The sequence below is a fragment of the Catharus ustulatus genome, chromosome 3, assembly GCF_009819885.2.
Source record: "Catharus ustulatus isolate bCatUst1 chromosome 3, bCatUst1.pri.v2, whole genome shotgun sequence".
NCBI classification, from domain to species: domain Eukaryota; kingdom Metazoa; phylum Chordata; class Aves; order Passeriformes; family Turdidae; genus Catharus; species Catharus ustulatus.
This window is the reverse complement of record NC_046223.1, coordinates 78,142,764-78,165,236: the sequence shown is the minus strand read 5'-3', so window position 1 is coordinate 78,165,236 and position 22,473 is coordinate 78,142,764. Positions and strand designations below refer to the sequence as shown.

The window sequence follows — 22,473 nt, the reverse complement described above, 5'->3', positions numbered from 1 at the left end:
GATGTTTTAAAAGTAACAGAGAAGAACTTGTGGTGGAAAGAGCTTTCTCAACTCTTTCGACGAACAAAGTGGATGAGCTGTCAATCAACTTAACGATGCAGGAAGAGAAACTACTTGAGGCTGAAGCAGCAGATTCTTATTATAAAAAGACAAGACATTCGTTTTAATAATTTTTTAATTACTTAATTTTACATATGACCTGAATTTACAGTCAACAAAAGGAGATAAAATGTTAGATAGTTGTGAAACATTTTAGTTCTTAGTAAAGACAATTATGTATTTTTTTTATAATAGAACACCAGTAAATCTTAATCTGTTTTCCAATTCTATTTAGATACTTACTGGTATTTTTGTGCATATACAAACCAAGAAAGAAATTATCAACAAGTAGTACTTTAATGTAGGAAGGCTTTGAATTCTCAAGAGACTACAGTAATTTCACGAATACAAGCCGCACCAATTTGACCAAAATTTTGGTGGAAACCCGGAAGTGCGGCTAATATTCCGGGGCGGCTAATCTATTAACAAAATTCTAAAAGCTGCCAACACGGAAGTGAGAGCCCGCGGCAGCCCCAAGCCAAGCTGGAGCCCGGCCGGCCCCGGCAGAGGTGGGAAAGCCTGGCAGAGGCGGGGCCAGCAGTGTGAGGGGCGGGCGGCAGAGCCTGAGCCAGCAGGGCGGGGCAGGGAGGGCGGCAGAGCCTGAGCCAGCATGGCGGGGGAGCCCGGGAGAACTGGGGTTAGCAGTGCAGGGGAGCATGGCAGAAGCAGGAAGGCCGGCGGGTGGGGCTGCCTGGCAGCGGGGGAAGCCCAGCAGAATCGGGGCCAGCAGCATGGGGGAGCCCGGCGGTGCGGGGGCCTGCAGTGCCGGCCAGGGCGAGGAAACGCGGCGGCGGTGCAGACGGGAGGGGGCGGCCGGCGAGCCTGGTGGCGGCGGCGGCAGCCCTGCCGGCGGGGCGAGCGAAAGCGGCGCTCGCGAAAGCGCCGCTCGGCGAGCGAAAGCGGCGCTCGCGAAAGCGCCGCTCGGCGAGCGAAAGCGCCGCTCGCGAAAGCGGCGCGGGGCGGGCGCGGCGCGGGGCGGGCGCGGCGCTCGCGAGGCGCGGCGCTCGCGAGGCGCGGCGCAGGGCGAGCAAAAGCGGCAGCGGGGCGAGCGAAAGCGGCAGCGGGGCGGTGCTGACGGGAGAGGGGGGCCAGCGAGCCCGGCGGCGGCGGCAGCACCACCCGGCCAGCCCCGCCGAGCCGTGGCGCTGAGCTGGGCCACCCGGCCCCGTCGGCAACCATGAGCGGGCCGAGCCTTCCTGGCCCCGCCCCGAGCCAGTAAAGCCCGCTATGCCGCGATCCTGTTACTAATTGGCCAATTTGTGAAAGCTGCGCACGGATTCTCGCGACGAACGAAAGTGCGGCTAATATTCGGGGTGCGGCTTATCTATTGACAAAGACAGCAACATTGTCGAGGCACCGGGGGTGCGGCTTATAATCCGTGCGGCTTGTATTCGTGAAACTACTGTAGTTCCGTTCTAGAAAGCATCATGCTGCCTGATTCCCATGAGAACAACTTACCTACTGCAAGCATCAATAACAAATAGGCTTTCTTGGATGAAACTGGAGAAAGTTTAAAAAGGTTTGCAAGATTTGCAAAGCTCTTTCCCAATGAGAAGAGGGCTTTCCCATCAGCTCTGAAGCAGCTAGAGACCTTGTAACTTGGAACCAAAGTAGCCATGCTGGTTGTGTATCTGCATTGGCAGATGAGGGAGACAAGTTTGTACTAACCCAGACAGGAACTCTGGATATATCTTACTTCGTGTCCATGACCATCCAAATACTTTGCCTGTGTTCAATGTTAAGGTCATGAGTAATCTTGCTTAGTTTAAGTGTGAACTTCAGGAGGTTCAAATGGAAAAAACAATAATTTCTGAATCTAAATTCAAGGTAGCATCCAAGTTTCACAGGTGAAGATTCTGTTTTGAAGATGAGTGTTTTAAGGCAACTGTAACTATTCTGGCTTTATGCCTCCTCAACTCAGGAAGAATTTACTTCTATCTTTTCAATGAACTCCAGGTCAAACGTTATATTTACTGAGTACCTACAACTGAGCATGTTGGCAGGATACCTCTAGAACATTCTTTCTTTAGTGAGTGTTATAACAACAAAGCTCTGCCCTGGCGAGACGTGGAAAAAACACAAGTCTTTCAGCTTCCATTTCCTTCATATTCTACACTGACAAAATGCAACAGGGGATAAAATAGAAATTGTTTCACCCACAACTTTCCTCAATTAGTTTGTTGGTTTATTGGCTAGGTCACTCTTCTGAAAATAATTGCTCCTACTTGGATTTGATGCTCTCAAAGGTCTTTTCCAACCTTAACAATTCTACAGTCATGTATTTTTCACATCCTAGGATGAAAAGGTCACTTAACACCTTATTTGGTAGCCAGATTTAGGGGCTGTGCTTCAGGACCCATATTCCAGTGTAAGAGACATGACACCTACCATATGAAGTTGCCAACTTATAAGCAAAATGGGGTTGTAGATTGACCATGCTCTGGACTGGCTTAAGCACCAAATAGTTTCAGGTGCTGATAAGTGCTAATCCGTCTTGTACACATCTAGATGTCCCATTCATTCAAGGGAACAGGGGCACTTGATTTCATATTGCAAATCCAACTCCAAGTTCTCCCCTTCTCAGTAGCACAGTGCACTCCTCAGCCAAGCATTACACTTGGCTCCAAGTGGGGAAGTTTTAGGCATTGCAGCATTAAACTGTATGTGCCTGAACCCTTTTCTAGTTCTTAAGAAAAGTGACTGAGCACTATATTCTCCCATGCTCCAATTTCCTTTCACTAGAAAAAAAGTTACAAAAATTGCAACAAGATTTGGATTATAAGGCAGAAAAGCCAGAAAAAAGTCGCGACTCGGCTGCCTGCATAAATGAATACAAGATACATGTGGGTTCAGAGCAGAGGAAATTACTCCTAACACCTGTGCAAGATGTATTTCAAAGAGTGTTTAAGAAGATTTTACCTTGGAGATTAATGTTAAAAGTGAAGTGAGTGGGTGTAGGATGGAAAGACAATTTGTGAGTGTTATCCAAGATGGAATCTTTCAGTTGGGGAAAGAATTGTGGTATGCCAGGGCAATCTTAGGGCTATTTTGCACTCATATATCATACTTGTAATTTGATGGAGAAAAGATGATGGAAAAATGAGTAAGGAAATTATTTAACTTGGGAGCAATGCAATTATTGAGACATAATTCATACAAACACCATCCCTGTTATTGCCTATACGTGCCTTTTGGCTTCTATTTGTGGAGTATAACCACATTTTATAAACCTCCCTCCTCCCCTGTGTTTCAAGGGAACATATCCTGCAGAAAAGGTCTCTTCTTTAAAGGGATTAAGGGGTCCTTCATTGTGGTAGTCACACTGCAAAAGGAGAAAGGGAAGACGATGTTGGCATCTGTGGCAGCCAAGACAGCATTCATTTGAGTTCTAAGATCTCAGAGGCTAAGTGGAGAGTTAGTTGTCTACTCAAAAAGATAATAAATAATGCAATTAGATGTAAAGATTTCAGATTATTCATTCAGAGTATCCAGCAAGCACTGAGTAAGCAGAAATCAGCCTGGAGACACTGAAGACTGTGCTGGAAAACATTTGCTACATAGAAAAATTGTAAAGTAGGCTAGAAATAAAGGGAATAAAACGAGGATCAGCAATAAGAGCATTGACTTAGTGTGTGGACAGAGGAATACTCTGTATTTCTCTTACTCAGATGTTCCATCCCTTCCCACCATTAGACTGGATTGCCATGACGCAGTGTTTGCACTGTTCAGATAATCAAAAAAAATAAAACCAGTGATGCCTTAACTTGCAAGTGAAAATTTTCAGTTCCTCCTTTTCCATTTCCTTTATTGCCATGATAAGGCTATGTGGTTCCTTCAGATGAGCTTACATCATGTTTCCTTTTATTGCTGCTGAAGTCCTCACTTGCTCTCTTAGGTTTTTAACCAGGCTCCTTGCCATCACTTACCATATCTTGGATCACGTTAAATATTTCTTGTGGTGAGTTTTTTCCGCCTGGAAGGGAATGTTCTTAATGCAAATACAATGAAATTTTTGTTTTGATTAAGCCCTCCACAAACTTGACAAAAGATATGTTATTACTATAATATTTTAGAAACTACCAGTGTTACATTAACCAGTTAAACTACATCTTTATAAAGAAGCAGGTTCTGTGGTCATATAGTTTGCAAAATATTTTAAAAGTTTGAGCTACCTGATGGCCCAATTCAACTCAGTTTGAGATAGGCTCCATCCATCATCTATTAAGCAGGACATCACTCCTAACACAAAAGTGTAAGTCAAATTCCACTGAATAAGTAATTTCACGATTATAACCGCACCTGATTATAAGACGCACTTCCAGGTGCCAGCAACTTTTCATTCTTTGTCCATACATAAGCCGCACCTGATTATAAGCCGCATCTTACAATACAGAGTGTGATAAAAACTATCTATTCTATCACCATCTGTTGAGGGTGGGGGCAGTGATCCTTATCTCAACGGCAGATATTCTGCTAATGGGCCATCCATTGAAACCAGGCGAGGCATTGTTCTTTATCTTTTCACAATCCATCCTTCCTCCAGTGAGTCATTTTCTGCTAATGGCCATTGAGTCCCACTGTGGGACTGATAAAATTACTGCATCCCATTGGAAGTCAAAATGGTGCGGCTTATAATCGTGAAATTACTGTATATTACAAGGAAAATTGTCACTTTTGCGCAAACTGAAAATCTGAAGTACAGTAATTTCATGATTATAAGCCGCACCATTTTGACTAAAATTTTGGTCCGAACCCAAAGTACGGCTTATAATCAGGTGCGGCTTATATATGGACAAAGAACAAAAAGTTGCTGTTTTAGTTTGGAGGACAGGTGTCTGCTGAGAAAGGCAGGAACTTCTCTTTGAAATGGAGAATGTAAACCCCCTCTCTCCAAATTATTATAATTTGGAAATCAAGGGGCTTTCAGGCAAAAATATGGAAATTAGGAATAACAGTTCTTTTCTAGGGAAATCAAAATAGAAATACAGTACTACAAAGAAACAAACTCCAAACCCTGACAAAGTCAGAGTACAACCTGACACCCCGTCAGGCAGGGTGTTGGTAGCAGTCCCATTCAATGGTGGCTGCATCCTCCTGCAGTGACAGATGTGATTCAGTTGGAGCAGTGCTCCTGTACAAGGTGCAGTTTCCCTCTGGAGGTCCAGTGGTGATGTGGAGAAATCCGGTTTTCCTCTGGAGTCCAGTGGAGAAAGGGGCTCCCTTAGTGTTCCCAAAACCTCTGTTTTTATCTTGGTAAGAAATGTTGGGCTCTTCCCCCTGGCTGGAGCAACTTCCAATGGGATGCAGTAATTTTATCAGTCCCACAGTGGGACTCAATGGGCCATTAGCAGAAAATGACTCCCTGGAGGAAGGATGGGGTGTGAAAAGATAAAGAACAATGCCCTGCCTGGTTTCAATGGATGGCCCATTAGCAGATTATCTGCCATGGAGATAAGGATCACTGTCTCCACCCTCAACAGATGGTGATAGAACAGATACCTTTTATCACACTCTGTATTGTAAGATGCGGCTTATAATCAAGTGTGGCTTATATATGGAATAAAAACCAAAAAGTTGCTGAAACCCAGAAGTGCGGCTTATACTCAGTGCGGCTTATAATTGTGAAATTACTGTATATCATAGTTTAGAGCCTTCAAGGAATAACAACTTTCATTTGCAGTCTTTATTATTTTCCATGTTTTATAGTACAGCTACCATTTACATGTATTTAAGTATTTTTCAGATTATGTAATACATTCTATTTTTTTTTTATTTGTAGTAGCTCACATTTAAAAAAAAAGTCTTTAAAACAACAGCAAAAAATATCCTAAACCTGAAAACCCTATTTTGCAGGTGCTAGAACCTTACATCTAATTATTCTGTTTATGATCTCTAAGAGCATTGAGCTTGCTTACTCAGACCCCAAGCTCACATTTGCAGGAGGAAATTCAAAAACAGTTGAACAAATGTGTATGTTAAGCAACCTGACCTTGACTCTGTACTCTGTACATTATGCTAGTGATGTCTTTGTAAACGGAAGTTTCAGCTCAGCTAATGAGTACAATTCCTAGACAAGATCAGACTGAGAACTCAGGACAATGCAGGTGACTCAGAGCTAATGTGATATCAGATGGAACAAAAAAAACCAAACAAAGACACACATTCACATTTGATTTCCCTGAGGGGGTAAACAGAAACACCAAAAAAAAAAAAAGGCTATTGGAAGAGAGGGAATGGGAAAAAATGCATTTGGTAGGTATAGGGAGTTATGAGGTTTTGTGCTGCAATTCATTTCCAAAATTCTATGTAAAAAAACTGCTCATACCATCCAGAAGAGCCACTCACTGGGAAATCTCACTGTAGCGAGTAGCTGCCAATTCCATTTTAAATTAGTATGTGTTCCTGAAGTACAACTTTGGCCTTTTAAGAGCACATTTAACAAATGCTTTAAGCCAATTGTTCTTCAGCTGCTTGAAGGCAAGGCTGTGCAGCATGGTGGTGATCCCCTGGAGCTGTGCTCCAAGGCCTGCAGTGTGTTTGGCACAGCCCCAGTTGTATCCCTAGCACACCAGACATTTTTAATGCAAGCTGCAACACTCAGCTGAAATCTTCACCCTACACACCAGGAAGCTGGGAATATTCAAAAGGCTTTGACCCGGCTTTGAAGGAGAATTTGGCATACTTCAGAGAAAACCAGAGGCTAATCTAGAGGCATTTTACTGAGAAAGTCAATGAAAGCGATTTAAGAGAAATATTTCAGTAGATGAACCAGATAAAAATCAATCTTTTTTTCACATTTTTTCCTTTAAAAAGCAGGAAATTCTTCTATTTAGGTCTGAAAATACCCAAACTACAACTGAAATATTTTAATGGATTTGAAATGGAAGGGATAGGGGGGAAAGGCTATGAGTACAAAATAAGAAACCTCATGCTTTGCATGTTTGGTTGTTTACCCTGAAGGTCAGACTGGATAAGTGTGGAAAACACATGGGAAAGTTGGACAAAAGGAATTCAAACAAGAATAAACATATTGTGCCTTTTTGAGATTCTAATTGCATTTCTTACTTCTACTTCTTCAAATCACATCTAACACATACACTTAGAGTAATCTGATAGATTGCAAATGTATTCCAGGGTCGTAAATGTATTTGACACATTAAAAATATAATCATATTGGTCAAGAATATCTGCATCTTGTCTTTCTAAGGGCATTGAATTTTTTTTACCAGTGAGCCATAAATAGGGAGGGTGTTTGGTTTGCACTCTTACTTTGCTCAAAACATTATTTACCATACTTGCTGCCAGTTTAGATCTGTCATTTTCTCTTGTCATTCCCAGTGGTTGTGTTGTCCATAGCATTCAACAATTTGAAATTGTACTTTTTGCATCCTTGTATTATTTTCTATGAATTTAAGACCAGTCATAGGGGCAAATGTTTAATTCTCTTCAAGTCTGACAGAAGCGATAATGATTTTGTCCTGAAAAGGCAGTTTTTCTTCATCACAGTAAAACTTATTTATATTTTTGCATGTTATTAATACAATTTTAAATTTAAAAGACTATAATTTCAAATAATAAGTAAATAACTAAACAGCAATCTTTAGTCCATATTTTCTAATTATTTTCTTGTGCTATTTTCTTGTGCTATTTTCTTTATCTTTTTCTTTATTTTCTTTATCACAACACTTTCATAAGCCATTTTTGGATCTGTGTTTATTGTGGGCAGATTTTATTTTCTCTTTAGTTTATTTTGTTTGTTTAATTAATTTCATGTTTGTAATGGTATGGTGGAATTTATATACTGAGCTGGTGCTTGCAGTTTTCAAAAAAAAGCTCTTCACAGCCTGCAACATCCTAGGTAGTGACACTGCCCTTTAGATTTTTATTTTGAAAGAAGGTAGAAAAGACATGTACAGACAAGAGTTGTCTATACACTGTTTTTTACCCTGTTCATAACAGTTCGGGATCTATATTTCAACTTAGTCTATAGTCAAGGTATAGAATGTTTCTGATGTCATTGCATTTTATACTGCTGTTCATGAGAATACATCCATGCACACTCCACAGAGCAGGATTAGATGTAGATAGGAAAGTGTACTAAACCTCTGGTTTTGTAGTTTTGTTACATATTTTGTGTGAAAGCATTAGAATTTTCTACATGCAAAATCAAATGATTTTTTATAACCAGAAAGGATACATACACCCTCTCCTAGTTTATGCTGACAAATAAATCAGGTGGAAAATTTCACTTGCTTAGCTGCAACAGATATTTAAAGAAGTTGAAGACCTTTGTCAGCACAACCCAACCCAAGGTAACAATACGCAAAGTAAGGCCAATAAGAAAAGAAAGATATGAAAATGTTTTCATTAGAAAGACCATTAACCTCTCTCTGTTGACTATGAAGGAAATTTTGGAAGATATTTGTTGCCAATTACTTGTTTATTAAAATACTTGTTCATCACAAGTATTGCCCTGTAATTTCTCTGAACAATTCATCAGTATGAATTAGAGTGCATTTGGTACCTATATAGCCTTTTTCTTGTAAGTACTGCTTGAGAGGTTTGCTAAATATTCTGTCAGAGGTACCCAGACCCAGAAGCTGTGTGGGCCAGACCTGTGCTTCAGGTGCTTATCACTTGCAAAATAAATCTTGTCTGTTGCCCATGAGTGCATGCACCAGCTCAATCAGAAGCAGAAAGCTGTGGGGCTTTTCTGTTCTCCAGGACCTGCATGCTAAGCCTGAGGACAATGAGTTCTGTGCTGACTTGGGGGATTTTAAACCATTAACTTGGCATAAATTAACTTGGTAAATATATTTTACCTGGAACACACTCTTTACTCATCTTTCTGTGGAACTGGCAGGTACAAGCAATGGAGGTAGACTTGAACATCATTGTTGTCTACTGCTTTTGAGAGTAATTTGGGCATTAAATACATTTAAGAGAACTGCTTTTGAGAGTAATTTGGGCATTAAATACATTTAAGAGACATGAGAAGGGCTTTACATTTGTTGCTCAATACATTACAGTCAGGGTAGTTGTTGGATGCAGGGCTATGAAAAGTAAAGATTTTTGTATGATAAAATAGCTGGGCAAAAATATCAGAGCTTGGTAATGGCAAAAGAATGTTAATCATTCATCACACTCTGCAATCCTATCCCTATTCTCTTGAAAAATATAAATACTAAAAAATTAAAGGCCCACAACCTCTCAGCAAGTTGACTGTCATTATTTCTGTTTTATAGGAATACTGCAGGGCACAAAAATTAAATACTTTGATTAAGGTCACAGAGTATGTCTGCTGAAGATAGATTCAAACTCTGCTGATTCCCATTTTGGTTTTTTAACCTAAGAACAGTTTTTTTCCACAACATTTCTCTCACTCATTAAACATCTCTTGCATAGTTTAAATTAGGAGCACCATTAAGAAGCGAAGTTAATTACATTCTCTCCTTTTGAAAACTATTTGCTGATTTATATATTAAATATTAGATTTAAGCAGGTTTTCTCATGCATTAATTGTAAAATATCTCAACACAAATATGAAAATAATCATGCTGCTTCTCCATATTTTCATGGTATAAACAGCCGATAACACCCACAGCAACTTTATTAAGACAAAGATTAGCAAATATAGAAGTTTAATTGGATTCTGTTTTCAAATATATCAAAGCCCTAAAAGACTAGTATTTACACTCTCCTTTATTTCTTCTTTATAGGCAAACCTGATGTTATGAACATTAAGTCAGTGTTTGAACCAACAAAACTTCTGCGTTTTTTTAGTGAAATGGGAGGGTAGTTTTTCACAGTACATCATAAAAGAATTTCTAAAATCTCATTTTCAAAAGCAAGTAAAAGGCATGGAGAGGGCAGAATCTGAAAGTAGGAATGTTAATTGCTCAATATAATATCCAAAATCTTTAGTAAATTTACTGCGGTGTATTATTTGAATTTTAGGTAATGACATAAAAGTAAAACATTTGACCTGCAGGCACTTATGGAAATATTTCATGCAGAGCCTAGAGAGTCAAAGTCTCATTGAAGAGGACTTAGGCAACAGCTTCATGTTATTAAGTTCAAATGTTTAGGCACCTGTGGGACATTGTACCCTCTTAGCTGCCCGTGTAGGCTTTCTGACTCTGGAGACTTCCTCATTCAAATTGTCAGTGAAGTCTCCAGCATAAAAATCCACACATTGGCTCCCTGCCTCTGAGGAAACCACAGACTTTTCCACTGTGACTGAGCTACCAAAAGTCTGGGGACATCTCATTTCCCTCTAGGATTCTCAAATCCAAACATGTTCTCCCTCTAGTATGTCTCGCCCCTTCATGATTTTTGGAGCATGACTGAACTTCACATAAGTCAGCACGGAGAGAGAGAGAGAGAGAGAGGAAGGATATCTAACTGACATGTAGCTGAAAGCACTGACTTATGATGTCACAAGATGTCCTTAAAATGTGTTTTGTTTCATTTTAAAACAGATATTTACCCATTCTGCAATCTGTCACATGAAGCTGCTGTATTCTAGGATGCATCACAGATGGAAGATTTTGTCTCCACAGCCACAATGTTCTGGTGAGAATCACATTCTGTTACAGTAGTCAAGTATGTAAGTCTCACCTGTGATGCACAAAGACCTTAATTTCTGAATTCCTCCTTACAGCTTAGTTGTTAGGTTTCTTTCCTGGAAGATAAGAACCCAAACCAAACGCAGAAGATATTTAGATTTGATTCTCCTATTTTCTAGAATGGCATTTAAGACACGCTTCTTACACTCCCCATCTGCTAATCCAGAAAGAACTGACCCTACTTCATCCACTTGACTCCAAAAGAGAATTAATAACTCTACATCCCTAGAGGAAATAAGAAATAACCATCTATTCTCCCTAAAAGTCAGCTATTTTGTGGATAACTTACTGAGTAGTCTCTCTCTTTTAATATGAAAATAGATTATACAACCAATTTAGAAAATACGGCTAACTGTTAGAAGATTGAAGTCCCAGTTGAAATGTCTTGGTTAGTTTTGAAAACAGTGATGGATTTCTAAAGCATAAAGATGTCAGGTGATTATAAAAAGTGTGACCTTTTTCCTTTCATGAATAGGGCACAAGTGCATTTCACCAAGCTTACTGTTTTGACTTGGGACTTTGTAAAATTCTGCAACATATAGCTCAAGTTTAAATGACACTTGTTCTCGAAACCATTAGTATGTACTAAATAATGAATTTAATGTTGCCATCATTTTTGGACTCACGTGGTAAGAGTTAACATTTTTTTTCTGTGTAAAAGAATTCATTTCATTAGGATTCTTTATTAGAATGCTAGTCCAAAATTAAGTGATTTATTTATACTCCATGAAAAACAGTTATAAAATACTCTGTAAGAAGTTTTAAAAAGCTAATTTTATATATAGGTCTTTGCAGGGAAATGGAAACTCTTGCTGATGCTTAACATTTAATCTTCTCATCACACCACCTTTTTCTAGCTCCCACAGAGAAAACTTTCTGAAAGAAAATAGAAATAAGAGTCTTCATTCATCCTTATTATCCTTATAACTAAGTTTATAGAACAATACTGTGAGCTTACTAAGAGGATATTAAAGTTATAATACAGAAAAAAATTATCTGTGATCAGTGCTGTATGTCATACGTCATGAAAAAGATAGCTTTTAATTAGAAATTGTGTTTTGGGGAAATAATCTGAAGTAGCTGAGAGAAGAAAACTGAAGAAGGAATTTGGTGTAACTTTTACCTCACAGACAAAAACTTTTAAACCTTTAAACCTTCTCAAAAATAACCTTTGTTAATGAATTTTAATAGCAACGTGCTACAATGGCATAATGACATTGATAATGCAGTAAGAAAGAAGTTAACACAGGACAGAACTCCACAAATACTTTTTTTTCTTTTTTCTAATGTGCAACTGCTGTAGTCCACTTCTTCTTATTGATTTCTTTGGGTTTAGATCCATGCCAGCTAAAAAAGCATTTGAAATATCTTTGAAAGTAAGGAATAGATGAACAGAGACTGTTAATTCTACTCTACTACCAAGTCTTTACACATACAGTATAGAAAGGAAGAGAAAATGTAATAATAATAATAGCTGTACTGCATATCAGCTTGGGGTATATTTGCCTAGTCTGCTTCTCCTCTGTCCCCATCAGTTTTATGTCTTCACATCCCCTTGAGACTAAAAGATGCTTTTTCTTGCTTTCAAGTTACACTAGAATAGAAATTTTATTTTCTCAAAGCTTGGTGTCAATAAAAGAAAGTGCATGACAATCTTTCAAACAGGAAATCCTTTACACACAAGACCCATGCCGTGTATTATTATCACCTGTACGTGCCTTCTGTGAACAAAGTTCTGACCCCATTGCCCTTTTGTGTAAAGTAGTAGAAGTGCTAACAAACTGTGATTCATAAGAAGTGCCACAATGTCCATGCTGTGTAAGATCTCTGCTGCATAGTGGATCTGGCCATACTCAAGCAGTGAGCCAGCTCTGCTCTGTGTTGTTTCTCAGGACATCAGTGCAGTCAGCTCCCCTCAAGGCCATGCTGAAATGTTGGTTACTTCAGCTCAGGTAAATTACAGCTGGTGCTCCCATGATATCTAAACTGAAACTATTCATTTTGATCTTATTTGAAAAGCAAATACCTTGAGGCTATGATCTGGTGATCCGGACCTACCAGAGATGCAAATCAGACTTCCGTCTGCAATCACTACAACCTACTTTGTGCACTTGACATGACACTGAAATTAGGAAGTAATCTGATAGACCACTTTTTGATTTTTGCTTTTCCAGTCTGCTGAATCTCACCTGCACTAATTTGCAAGCCCAAAGCTGTCACAGATCCCACTCACTCACAACAGAGGATTCAGTCAGTACAAGAGAAATAGTTACTTGATATTAGTTATAAGATAATTTCTGTACCTACTTTCAGAATGCTGTATAAAGAAGGTGAGTCTCTTTAACTCCATTTTTTGTTTGAGGAAGCTAAATCAAGGCACAAAATATGACTTGCCAGTGTCCCCATCAGCTCTTTTAACATTCAAGCAACCAGGTAAAACATTATCAAAACTCAAACTTATAATAGGTTGCTCTCATTTCTAATTTCTGTCAGAAGTGCCATCACAGTTTCTCTTTTATGGTAGTCTTAATTACAGTTGTATATGTAAAAGAATTAAATTATATTTTTAAAATGTAAAGTTTACAGTGAAATAAACCTAGTCCTTTTGGTGTAGAGTGAGATTTTATTAATATAATATAGATCTTTCATTTAACACCAGTCATTATGCTTTCCACAGTCTCTTAAAATAATAGGTGTGTTTACAAACCCAGGCAATTGCTGTGTCAGCAATCCTTTGGGAGCAATGCTGAAAACTAATACTTTCATTAAGTGGTAAGATTGACAATCTGAGGAAAAAACTGTGGAAGAGACTCAGATGTGAATGGGAACTCCACGTGCATATGGGAAGAATTGCTGCAGATCAATGTCCTATTCAGAACAGTCAGCTTTGATGTTTCAGGATGAAGTTTTTGCCCAAGAACAGATTCTAGATCTGAGAGCTCTGAAAGGATCCTGACTTTTTTTTTTTTTTATAACAGAAAAAAAAAGAGGCACTTTTAACTTTTTATAGCATAAGAAGCTCTGAAAGCTTTTTTTAGATTTCAGTATTTCTTTCCCCAGAAGAATAAAAGTTTCATGTCTTTTTTGCACAAAATAAATGTATTCTTCATATTTCTTCACGTTTTAGGAGTGAGGACAGTGCTGGTTTCAGTCATTGCTTTCTTCACCAATTGTGCAGACAGCAGTGTGTATAACCATTCTCAGGGAAGAGGGAGAAGTTTTTTGTTTTCACTAGTGTTCTCACTGGTAGAGAATTCCACAGAGTATAGGAGTGTAAATTTATGCATCATTTTAGGAGGAAAAAAAGAAAATAAAAACCACAATGTGCAGAAAATACTCCACCTCAAATGCTAACTAACATCACCCTAAAATGCAGTAAAACAGGACAGGAAATCTAATCAGTGGCAAATTTCTCTGAATTAGAGAAGTTACTCTGTAACAGTAATAGAGCTAGATCTGCTCAGACCATATTCATTCCACACCTCTGATGACCAGATGACAGAAAGTATCACTCAAATATTTTTCTGCTCTGGGTCTACTCAATAGCTAAACCAGCTCCTAATGAAGCATTGCAGCCAAGTGTATCCAGCACAGCTTTTGCTCCCGACACGAAATAGTCTGCAGTCAGGGTTCAGACCCATGTGGCATCAAAAGAAGAAAAAAAATTAGAAAAGGTAAAAAAGAGCATTTGTTCAAGACTGTTTCAAATCTTCCATGTTAAGAGCTCTCTACCTTGAGAGAACAAGCAGTGAGTTCTTTATACTCTGTTGGAAATAGCAGTGAAACTCAGGAGCTGCTTTCGGAGCTGCTTTCTTACAGTCTCCTAATAGGATTTTTTTCAATCTATTTTTTCATCTTAGTTTTTGGGGTAGAGCACATTACTTTTTCAAGCTCTGCAATACAGCTGTGATTCCCAGAAATGTATCTCCTTGGGAAAATGGAAGCTCTGTGTACTCACAGTGCTGCAGAACCCAAGAACCTCAGGCCTCCTGGATTTAGGTTTACCATGAAATTGAATCAAAAACAATGGTGAAAACATTTTTAATAATTTTATGGTGTGGGATTTTTTTGTGTGTGTGAATTCACATGCATACAGGAAAGATACTAAAAGGCACAAATTATATTGGTTATGCTCTTTTTTACCATTCTTCAATGTTATGGGATCCCAGGAGTAAGGTGCACTGAAGTCTGGCAATTCCCATCCATGTTTAGCTGCTCCTCAGCAGCTGTCTAAGCTAGAGCAGTTCACAGCATAGGTGTACTTTCCTGCCATGTCTAGCTGTTCATATCCATGTTCCATAGTATGTCTGGGAAGTTGAACAAGCTAGGATTATTTAGAGATGTTGTTCAGCTGTTTGATTGCAATAACACTGCTTCCCTAGTCACAGACATTTTGATTGGAAATCTGCAGCAAGAGTCACAAAGGACAATGTTGATGTAATTAGGATGCTAAAATGCTAACTGAGCTGTGGGAGTGACATTCAAGTAGTGGGTTTCATGCTCTGTATTTACCACCGAAATACACCGTCAGACTTATGATGCACGATAGCAAACATCTGCCACCCTTATTACAGAGAAAGCAGGGCTTATTATTCAGGGAGTAACAACAGCTTTCAAAGCAAAAGGCAACGTGCTGATCAGTGAAGACCAGGAAAGTCCGTATTTGTGCTTCCCCTATCCTTATGCCCCTAGAAAAACACTTACCTGTTACCCTATCCCAAATAGCTGTTTGGAATTATTCTCCTTAAGAGACTTTTCCATTAAAGTTAAAAGGGAGGGGGCTAAGAATTGCCTTCACTCTATCATTTATTTATTAAGTTTCCCTTGTTCTGCTATATCTAAGTGATTTTCTCACTGGCAGATACAGAAGGAATTACTTCAGTGTGTTGCACTCAGTTTGATAATAGTTATACTCTATATCATTCTGTGATTTTGTTTATTATGCTGCTTTTTGTGGAATCATAACTTGACGAGTTTGGAGTATAGACATCTTGATAGCTTAGTGGTCATACTTATACTGGGACCAGTCAAAAGGGAAAGTTTGAGAACAGTGATTCCCAATTACATACACAATCGAAAGTTTATATATAAAAGCACATTAAAAGTGAGGTCTAGTATGGAATGTCCCTAAAGATCAGTATAGGACCAGGCAGACGTTAAGCCAGATGCAGGCTCTGGATCAGGCATGTTAAGGAAGATGGGAAAGAGCAGCTTGGTTCAGAGTATCATCACCGGTCACAGTGCTGTCACCTGCAGCCAGAGTCTTCCAGAAGATCTGAGAAGCAGGACAGTGAGGAAACTGGGTTTGGGAGCAGACAGAGCTGAACACAGACAGAACATAATGCCTCTTATTTCAAATTAGGTATTTGCATGGCAATCTAAAGAAAGCCTGCAATTACAGGTCCAGAAAGTGTGTGCAAAATAAATTGTTATAACCAAATTCATGGGATTTTTAATTTATGCTCATTAACTGGGTAACGCTTACACGTAAAAGTGTCAGGGATTAGATCCCACAGTCATTTTTAATTTGGAGCGTCTGCTGCTGGAGTAACGAGGTCTAGTAATGAATGAGTAGAGTGAGGCTGGTATTAAATGCATGTGAGATAAAGAGCCTAAATGAAATGTCAGGGATGTACTGCTCCCTGCACCTTGTCTCCCTGAAAGTAACCATAGCACTCCTAGTGTAAACACTCATAAATTAATTCTGCATAATAAATAACGGAGCAAAGCCACGATTCTTCCATTCTGACTCAATAATACAGAATAAATAGCAGAGAAAGACATATATATATATATATTATGTCTTTAACAAAAAATAACTATCAAGAAACTGCCTCTGTTCTGCCACTTTTGCCTGCCTCTGTTTATCTGCCTCTGTTTCTGTCACCTGGATGACTCTGGACATCCAGTCACTCCTGCATACTCTTGGAGCCTTGAGGGTTCCAGTTCTTTAATATTCCTTGTCTGACCACTGTTAATCTTTCCCTTTTCTCAGAAGAACAGTACACAAAGAAAAAAAAATGCAATGCTTCCAAGTCCCTTTCTCCCAGTCTTCTCGTAGATCTTTATTCCACCAATTTCCATGTATGAAGTAATTGTTGTTGGATTAACATGATGGGTCCTATCAAGAACACTCAAAGTTCTACGAATGTGTCTTAAAATATGTAAATGCACAGTGAATTAACAAAACTCTAAATTATGACAAAGGATAGGAAAAGAGGCATTGGCAGAGTTATTTGGATACTTCAGTGAAGAGGTTTGTATGTTGCTGGAGGTGACAGATTTCCTTAGTTGTTTCTAATTCTGAGAAATTGAAAGGTTCTGACATTGCCCCAAAAAGAAAAGGAGTAAAAGATGAAAACAGGGTCAGAAAAATTATGAAAAGGGAACAGTAGAAGGGAAAAAAATAATAGAGAGGCAGTCAAGAGAGGAGGTCAATCTATTAGTAGGACCATGATATGTGAGGTTACAGCCATAAGGAGACTCAGAAGCACTGTACAAGTGCATGCTCAGGTACAAGCTCTTTAAGGCAGGTCCTCTGAGGTGCCCTTATGTGAAATCTTAGGGAATACTGGGAAGCTTAGGACACACTGGTACTCCCATGGGTACTTGCTGCTAGAGCAATCATTGTTGGATTGCCTCCTGATAGAAACTACTAATTACTCAGGCTATGTCTGTACCAAGGTGAGATACATTTCTTCCCCTCTTTCTTTCAGAAGGTAATTCAGTCTTACAGCTCATGAGCAGGATGTGACGCTCTTGTCATATCCCATCCTGACAGCATGTGGCCATGTGTATCTCTCCACCAAGTTTGACAGCAGAAGAAATCTTCCAGCCATTAAGGGAACCTTAATGATAGCTGGGATGATTTTTTGTGCCCTGAAAATTTTTTGTGATATTGAAAGGTTGCCTTTTTTTCAGAGCAAACTAATCTCTCCCTAATGTGGTACGCTGACATTAAAGCATCTTTGAACTTCCCTGAAAATTTGTTTCAAATATAACTGAAAAACATCCCTGAGAAAATGTCAGCAAACTCAGCTTTCCCAAGGTAGATTTTTGTGTGATAATGGAAAAAGAAATAAACATTTTGTGATCAAGTATCGTTGAACTTTCATAGACCAAAATATAGTTTTATGCACAATGCATCAAAAAATCAGAACAGTTTATGAAGAGAGAATATGGAACAAAGGACACAATTCATCTTGTCCAATGAAAATAAGAAAGCCATTTCCACCATAGTTTATAGCCTCTCTCCGGTAAATCTGAGTTTGTCCTCCACTGCCAGAGAACAGGTTTTGGAAAATAAATTTTAAAAGTTTACTCTTCACTTCAAATAATTATAGCAGTGGAAAGTTTCTATTGTTCTTAAATTTTGTAAATCAATCTATTCCAAAGCTAAATTCTGATCCACCTTTTCCTGCATGCTGTTATTTTTACCTAATTTTCCTTATATGAGACAGGTAAATAAAACAGTGATGTAAAATCAGAAAGGGAAAATAAATCTAGCTAGAGTAATCATATCATCAAAACATTGGCTCTGCAAAACTCTGCCGTGCTTCCTTGCATAAAATGACAATTTAAAGTATCTTTCCAGAAGTGTCATGGAGGTTAAGGTAATTTATTCTCTATTTAGGATTTCAAAAAATCCTAGACAACCTATTTGAAGTCTTCTAGTGAAATACTTGCAGTTCAGTTCAGCATTATATGCCAGTTTCACAGAGCCTAAAGTGTAATTTATTTCATTTCACTTTCATCAGCAAGTCAAGTTCATCCATCCAAAACCAGCTTTTCTGGATGCACACATTTCATTTGTTATCATTTCAGGCAGCACAGAGTGCACTCAAATTCCAATATCTGTCAATCGCACACGAGTACTATTAAATAATCGTTTACTTTCTTTTAAATGCTTACACCATAAACATTGAATAAATGCTTGCTTGGCATTCAAACAACCAGCTTAAAGCAGAAAAACTGCCTTTAAACTGTACAGAATTTTCTAAGTATTTGATGGGTATCTGAAAACTTTATTTTCCAGTTAATATTAAATTACTTGGAATCTATAAAAAAGTATACTGTACATGTAGTTACACCTCTAGAAATCCAAAGTAACTCTATTTTTAAAAATACTGCTCTTATCTTCAGAGTCTTTCTCTTCATTTGTTGCACCAAATTCTACTTACATTTTAATCTTCCCTTTTGGCATTGCAGAGCACAATTTCAGAACAACAAAGAACAAAATCAGATGCTAAGATGTTAAACATGACATAGGAGCCTGAATAACTCAAAAAAAAATAAACAGAAGATATGTCGAAAAAGCCCTTTAAATTCTTTGTTCTAACATGTTCTTAGAAAATTTTTTATTACTTTTTAAACATGCTTATAAATCCTAGGCATCTGTTTTGGCGACTAAAATTAATCCACTAGAAATAGCTGCTTGAAAACAATTATGTTTGTCTTATTCACAACTCAAAACCTTAAAGAACAGAAGACTTGAAAGAAACTTGCTGGTAATAAGAAAGAAGTTGATAATAATTGCTGATGCTGAAAATGCAAAAAAGCAACAGAATACAAATGAAACTTAAATTGGAATTTAAGAATCGTTTATCTTTAAAGCTTTCTGTTCATATCAGCTGTATCAATAAATACGCTTGTTTGCTTAATGGGGAGTAAATTCACCCAATTCCCCCATAACATATTTCATCAGAATTCTAGTCTGAGCAGCTGCCTTCTGTTCCATGCTAGACTATTCCCAGAAATCTAAAGGCAGATTTCCCATCTCTAGTCATTTATACAGAGGTTTCATGCGTCTCATGCTGTAAATAATCTTCAGAATTGCAGGATCATCCTGCTGCTGTGTTTCCTGCTGAGATAATTGTTTCAGAGCAATACATTCTTTCATGTCCTCTCTGACAAAAGAGTTAAGGTTCAGAAGAAATAAATATATTTTATTTCTCCTATAATGATATTACCTGTCTCCACTTTCTGCCTCCTTTTCACTGGGGCTCAGTGTCCCAGTGAATTCAATGCTCTGTTCCCCTCCTTCCTATTTGCCAGGATGGCAGTAGTAGTGACTCCAGTGCCTTCTGCACCCACTGACTGTCACATTGCAGCACATCTCAAAAGGACAACACAGCAGTGGCACTTCTCATTGGGGCAGCATCCATCCATCCAGGGCCAGCAGCTTGGGGCCTGAACATTCTAAGTTCATTTTCTGTGTGTATGTGTGTGCGTGTGTGTGTGTGTGTGTGTTTGCATACTACATATGTAGAGAGGTAAGGGTATGGATACAAACAAATATAAAGCATAATTGATAAATTACATTTCAGGGAATCTAAGGAATTAAGTGTGCTACAAATACCACATAAATAGTGTGTGTATATGTGTGTATACATATATATATATATATATAAGTATACATAGAAGTATGTATTCATAAAATGTGGCAGGTGTGAAGACTGAGAAACACTTCAAAAAGGTGATTAAATCTTTTCTTAAGTTACAGATTGTGTGCAGCACTGCATGTGTGTGTGTAAGGAAGGGTGTTTATTATTTGCACCTTGTTCCAACTTTTAGATTCCTTGTGCTCTGACTTGCATCTCTCTTGCTGTCCCCTGAGATGCCCTAGGATTTTATTTCTAAGTTAACTTTAAGGAACACAAAGGAATAGCTTTTGAAGTCTGTTTTTTTCTCTTCTTACATGTTGCTGCAATCCACTGAAAGAACAAAACCCTAACCATACTGAAATTGATAGGTTTTCCAGGTTTCTGTGAGCAAGATTTCATCTCTGATACTTCTTGTCTTTCAGCAAATCCAGCTTTGCTGGTAGAATTGCAACTATAGCTCTGCAAAAGGGTTGTGGTTTTTCTTATTTTAAAGATCAAGGAGTCATTGACTTTATTCAGATTAAATCCTCCATTTACCTCCACTAATTTACTTCAATTAAGAAGATTTGGATGTGTTTTCAGAGATTTGAAACAAAGATAGATAAAAAAGATATCCGATCTGAATAAATGTAATATGACTCCCTTCTAGTGAAGTTTTTTTTGCAATAAAATATTCTATCCCACAAATTCAACTGTTTTGATGCAAATTAAAGTCATAGTTCAAATGTTCAAATTTTCATGATATTGTGAAAATTGCTTGTCTTTCCTGGGCTTGATTTCCACCCCTCTTTTACTCCACAGAAAGCTGTTTTAGTGATAATTTTATGACTGTGCTGTGATTAAAACTTTATGCTTGCAAAAGTCCAAGAGATTCTTTAAGGAAAGGCATTTCAAAAGTAAATGTATTGCTATTACTAGATCAGCATTTATTTTGCTTCTATGGTACTCTGATTTGGTAAATTTGAAAGTATTTTATTAAGAAATGTAGTTTCACACTATAGGTATCTATGAGACAGAAAGGGATTAGTGTCTAACTCAAATTCTACTCCACTAAACTCAGGTTAAACTGATAAAAGAGCCAGGAAGTTCTCTGCCGCTTTGTTCTATGTCCTGTGTATGAGACTTGTCAGGGCATTAGTAGCCTCTAATTGCCCTGGTAAAACTGCTGTCCAGCAGACCAATGTGCTTGTCAGTGAAATAAAGATTTCCTAACATTATTATTATTGCTTTTGATTAATCTTCCTTTAGGAGGACTTACAATAGATACATATTCTAGCAGAAATTTCATTTAATTTAGCTGGGAAGAAGTCTTTGTGGTACTTTAACATTTGTTTTGTGTGACATTTGACCACAAGTGACCACAAAGATCAAAGGCTGCCCTCAACAACCTGCTGGTCATGAGCAGGTCTGGTTTCAGCCCAAAAACATTATTAGTGTTCCTGCAGCACCCACCTAATGCAGACAATCTGTTTGGCACCTACAAGTGCCACGCATCACAAACAGTGCAAGAGGCTGCCCAGCACAGAACTGGGATGTGCCTTCCTCCATCCTTCACCAACATGCATCCAGCGATCTAAATGACTGGGTCCTTCTTGGGATTCAGAGCTGGGAATTTTCCCTCAACAGCAGGGATCTTGTCCGTTCCTTTTATGAAGAAGTTAGGAAATTACAGCTTTGGAAAAACAGCCAGAAAATTATTCACCCAAAATAAAGACCAACTTTGTTAGTCTTTCCAACAATGGAGATTCAAACCTCCTCTTTCACCCGTTCTACAGGACTGTAAACTGCATGGGAAAGGAAGCTGACTCTACTTCTACTGCTGCAGATGTGCCCTGGGCATAAATCATTAGAGAGTCAACAGCCACGCGACAGAAAGAGGTCAAAAGAAAATAGTATTGTCTTGATTAGCAACTAGGCCTCCAATGAGGAGAAAAGGATTGCTCACCTCCATTCCTAAAGCTCTTACACATTGTCAAAGCTACAGACATCATTGTCTAGGAGCTAGAAAACCTTCAAGGAAATTGGAATATTGAGATCTGAATCACTTCAGGCTGAAGAAGGATTCATATCTAATAGGTCAGAGTTTCAATTTCTGCATAAAGGGACTTCATCCTATGTGTTTCCTTTAAATTCAACCAAACAAAAAGCAGCTGTTAAAGTGCATTTAGGATGAAGTCTGCTCTTGTAGGCACATCTATTTCCTTAGGGCTGAGAGCTGGGGTAATAGCTGGTTTATTGATTTTGAGTGGCCATTCCTCATGAAGAATGAGCCTCTTCTGAGGATGTGCTGGCACCAGGCAGCTAAGAGCACAGGAGTCTGAAAAGCAGAGGGTCAGAGAGAGTTTAAGCATGACCAGCACTAA

At 38.5% G+C, this 22,473-nt stretch overlaps 1 protein-coding gene across 4 annotated transcripts in view; it reads left to right on the top strand.

Annotated features, from left to right (window-relative positions):
• FUT9 (fucosyltransferase 9) overlaps positions 1-22,473 on the top strand; it is a 104,519-nt gene that overhangs the window by 69,716 nt on the left and 12,330 nt on the right. For 2 of the 4 annotated variants that reach the window (XM_033054984.2, XM_033054985.1), the window contains exon 2: positions 10,581-10,674. The exons of the other annotated variants lie outside the window; for them this stretch is intronic. In XM_033054984.2, coding sequence (XP_032910875.1) covers positions 10,608-10,674 — 67 coding nt within the window. In that variant the 5' untranslated portion in view covers positions 10,581-10,607. The remainder of the gene's footprint in view (positions 1-10,580; positions 10,675-22,473) is intronic. 4 annotated transcript variants of the gene reach the window in all.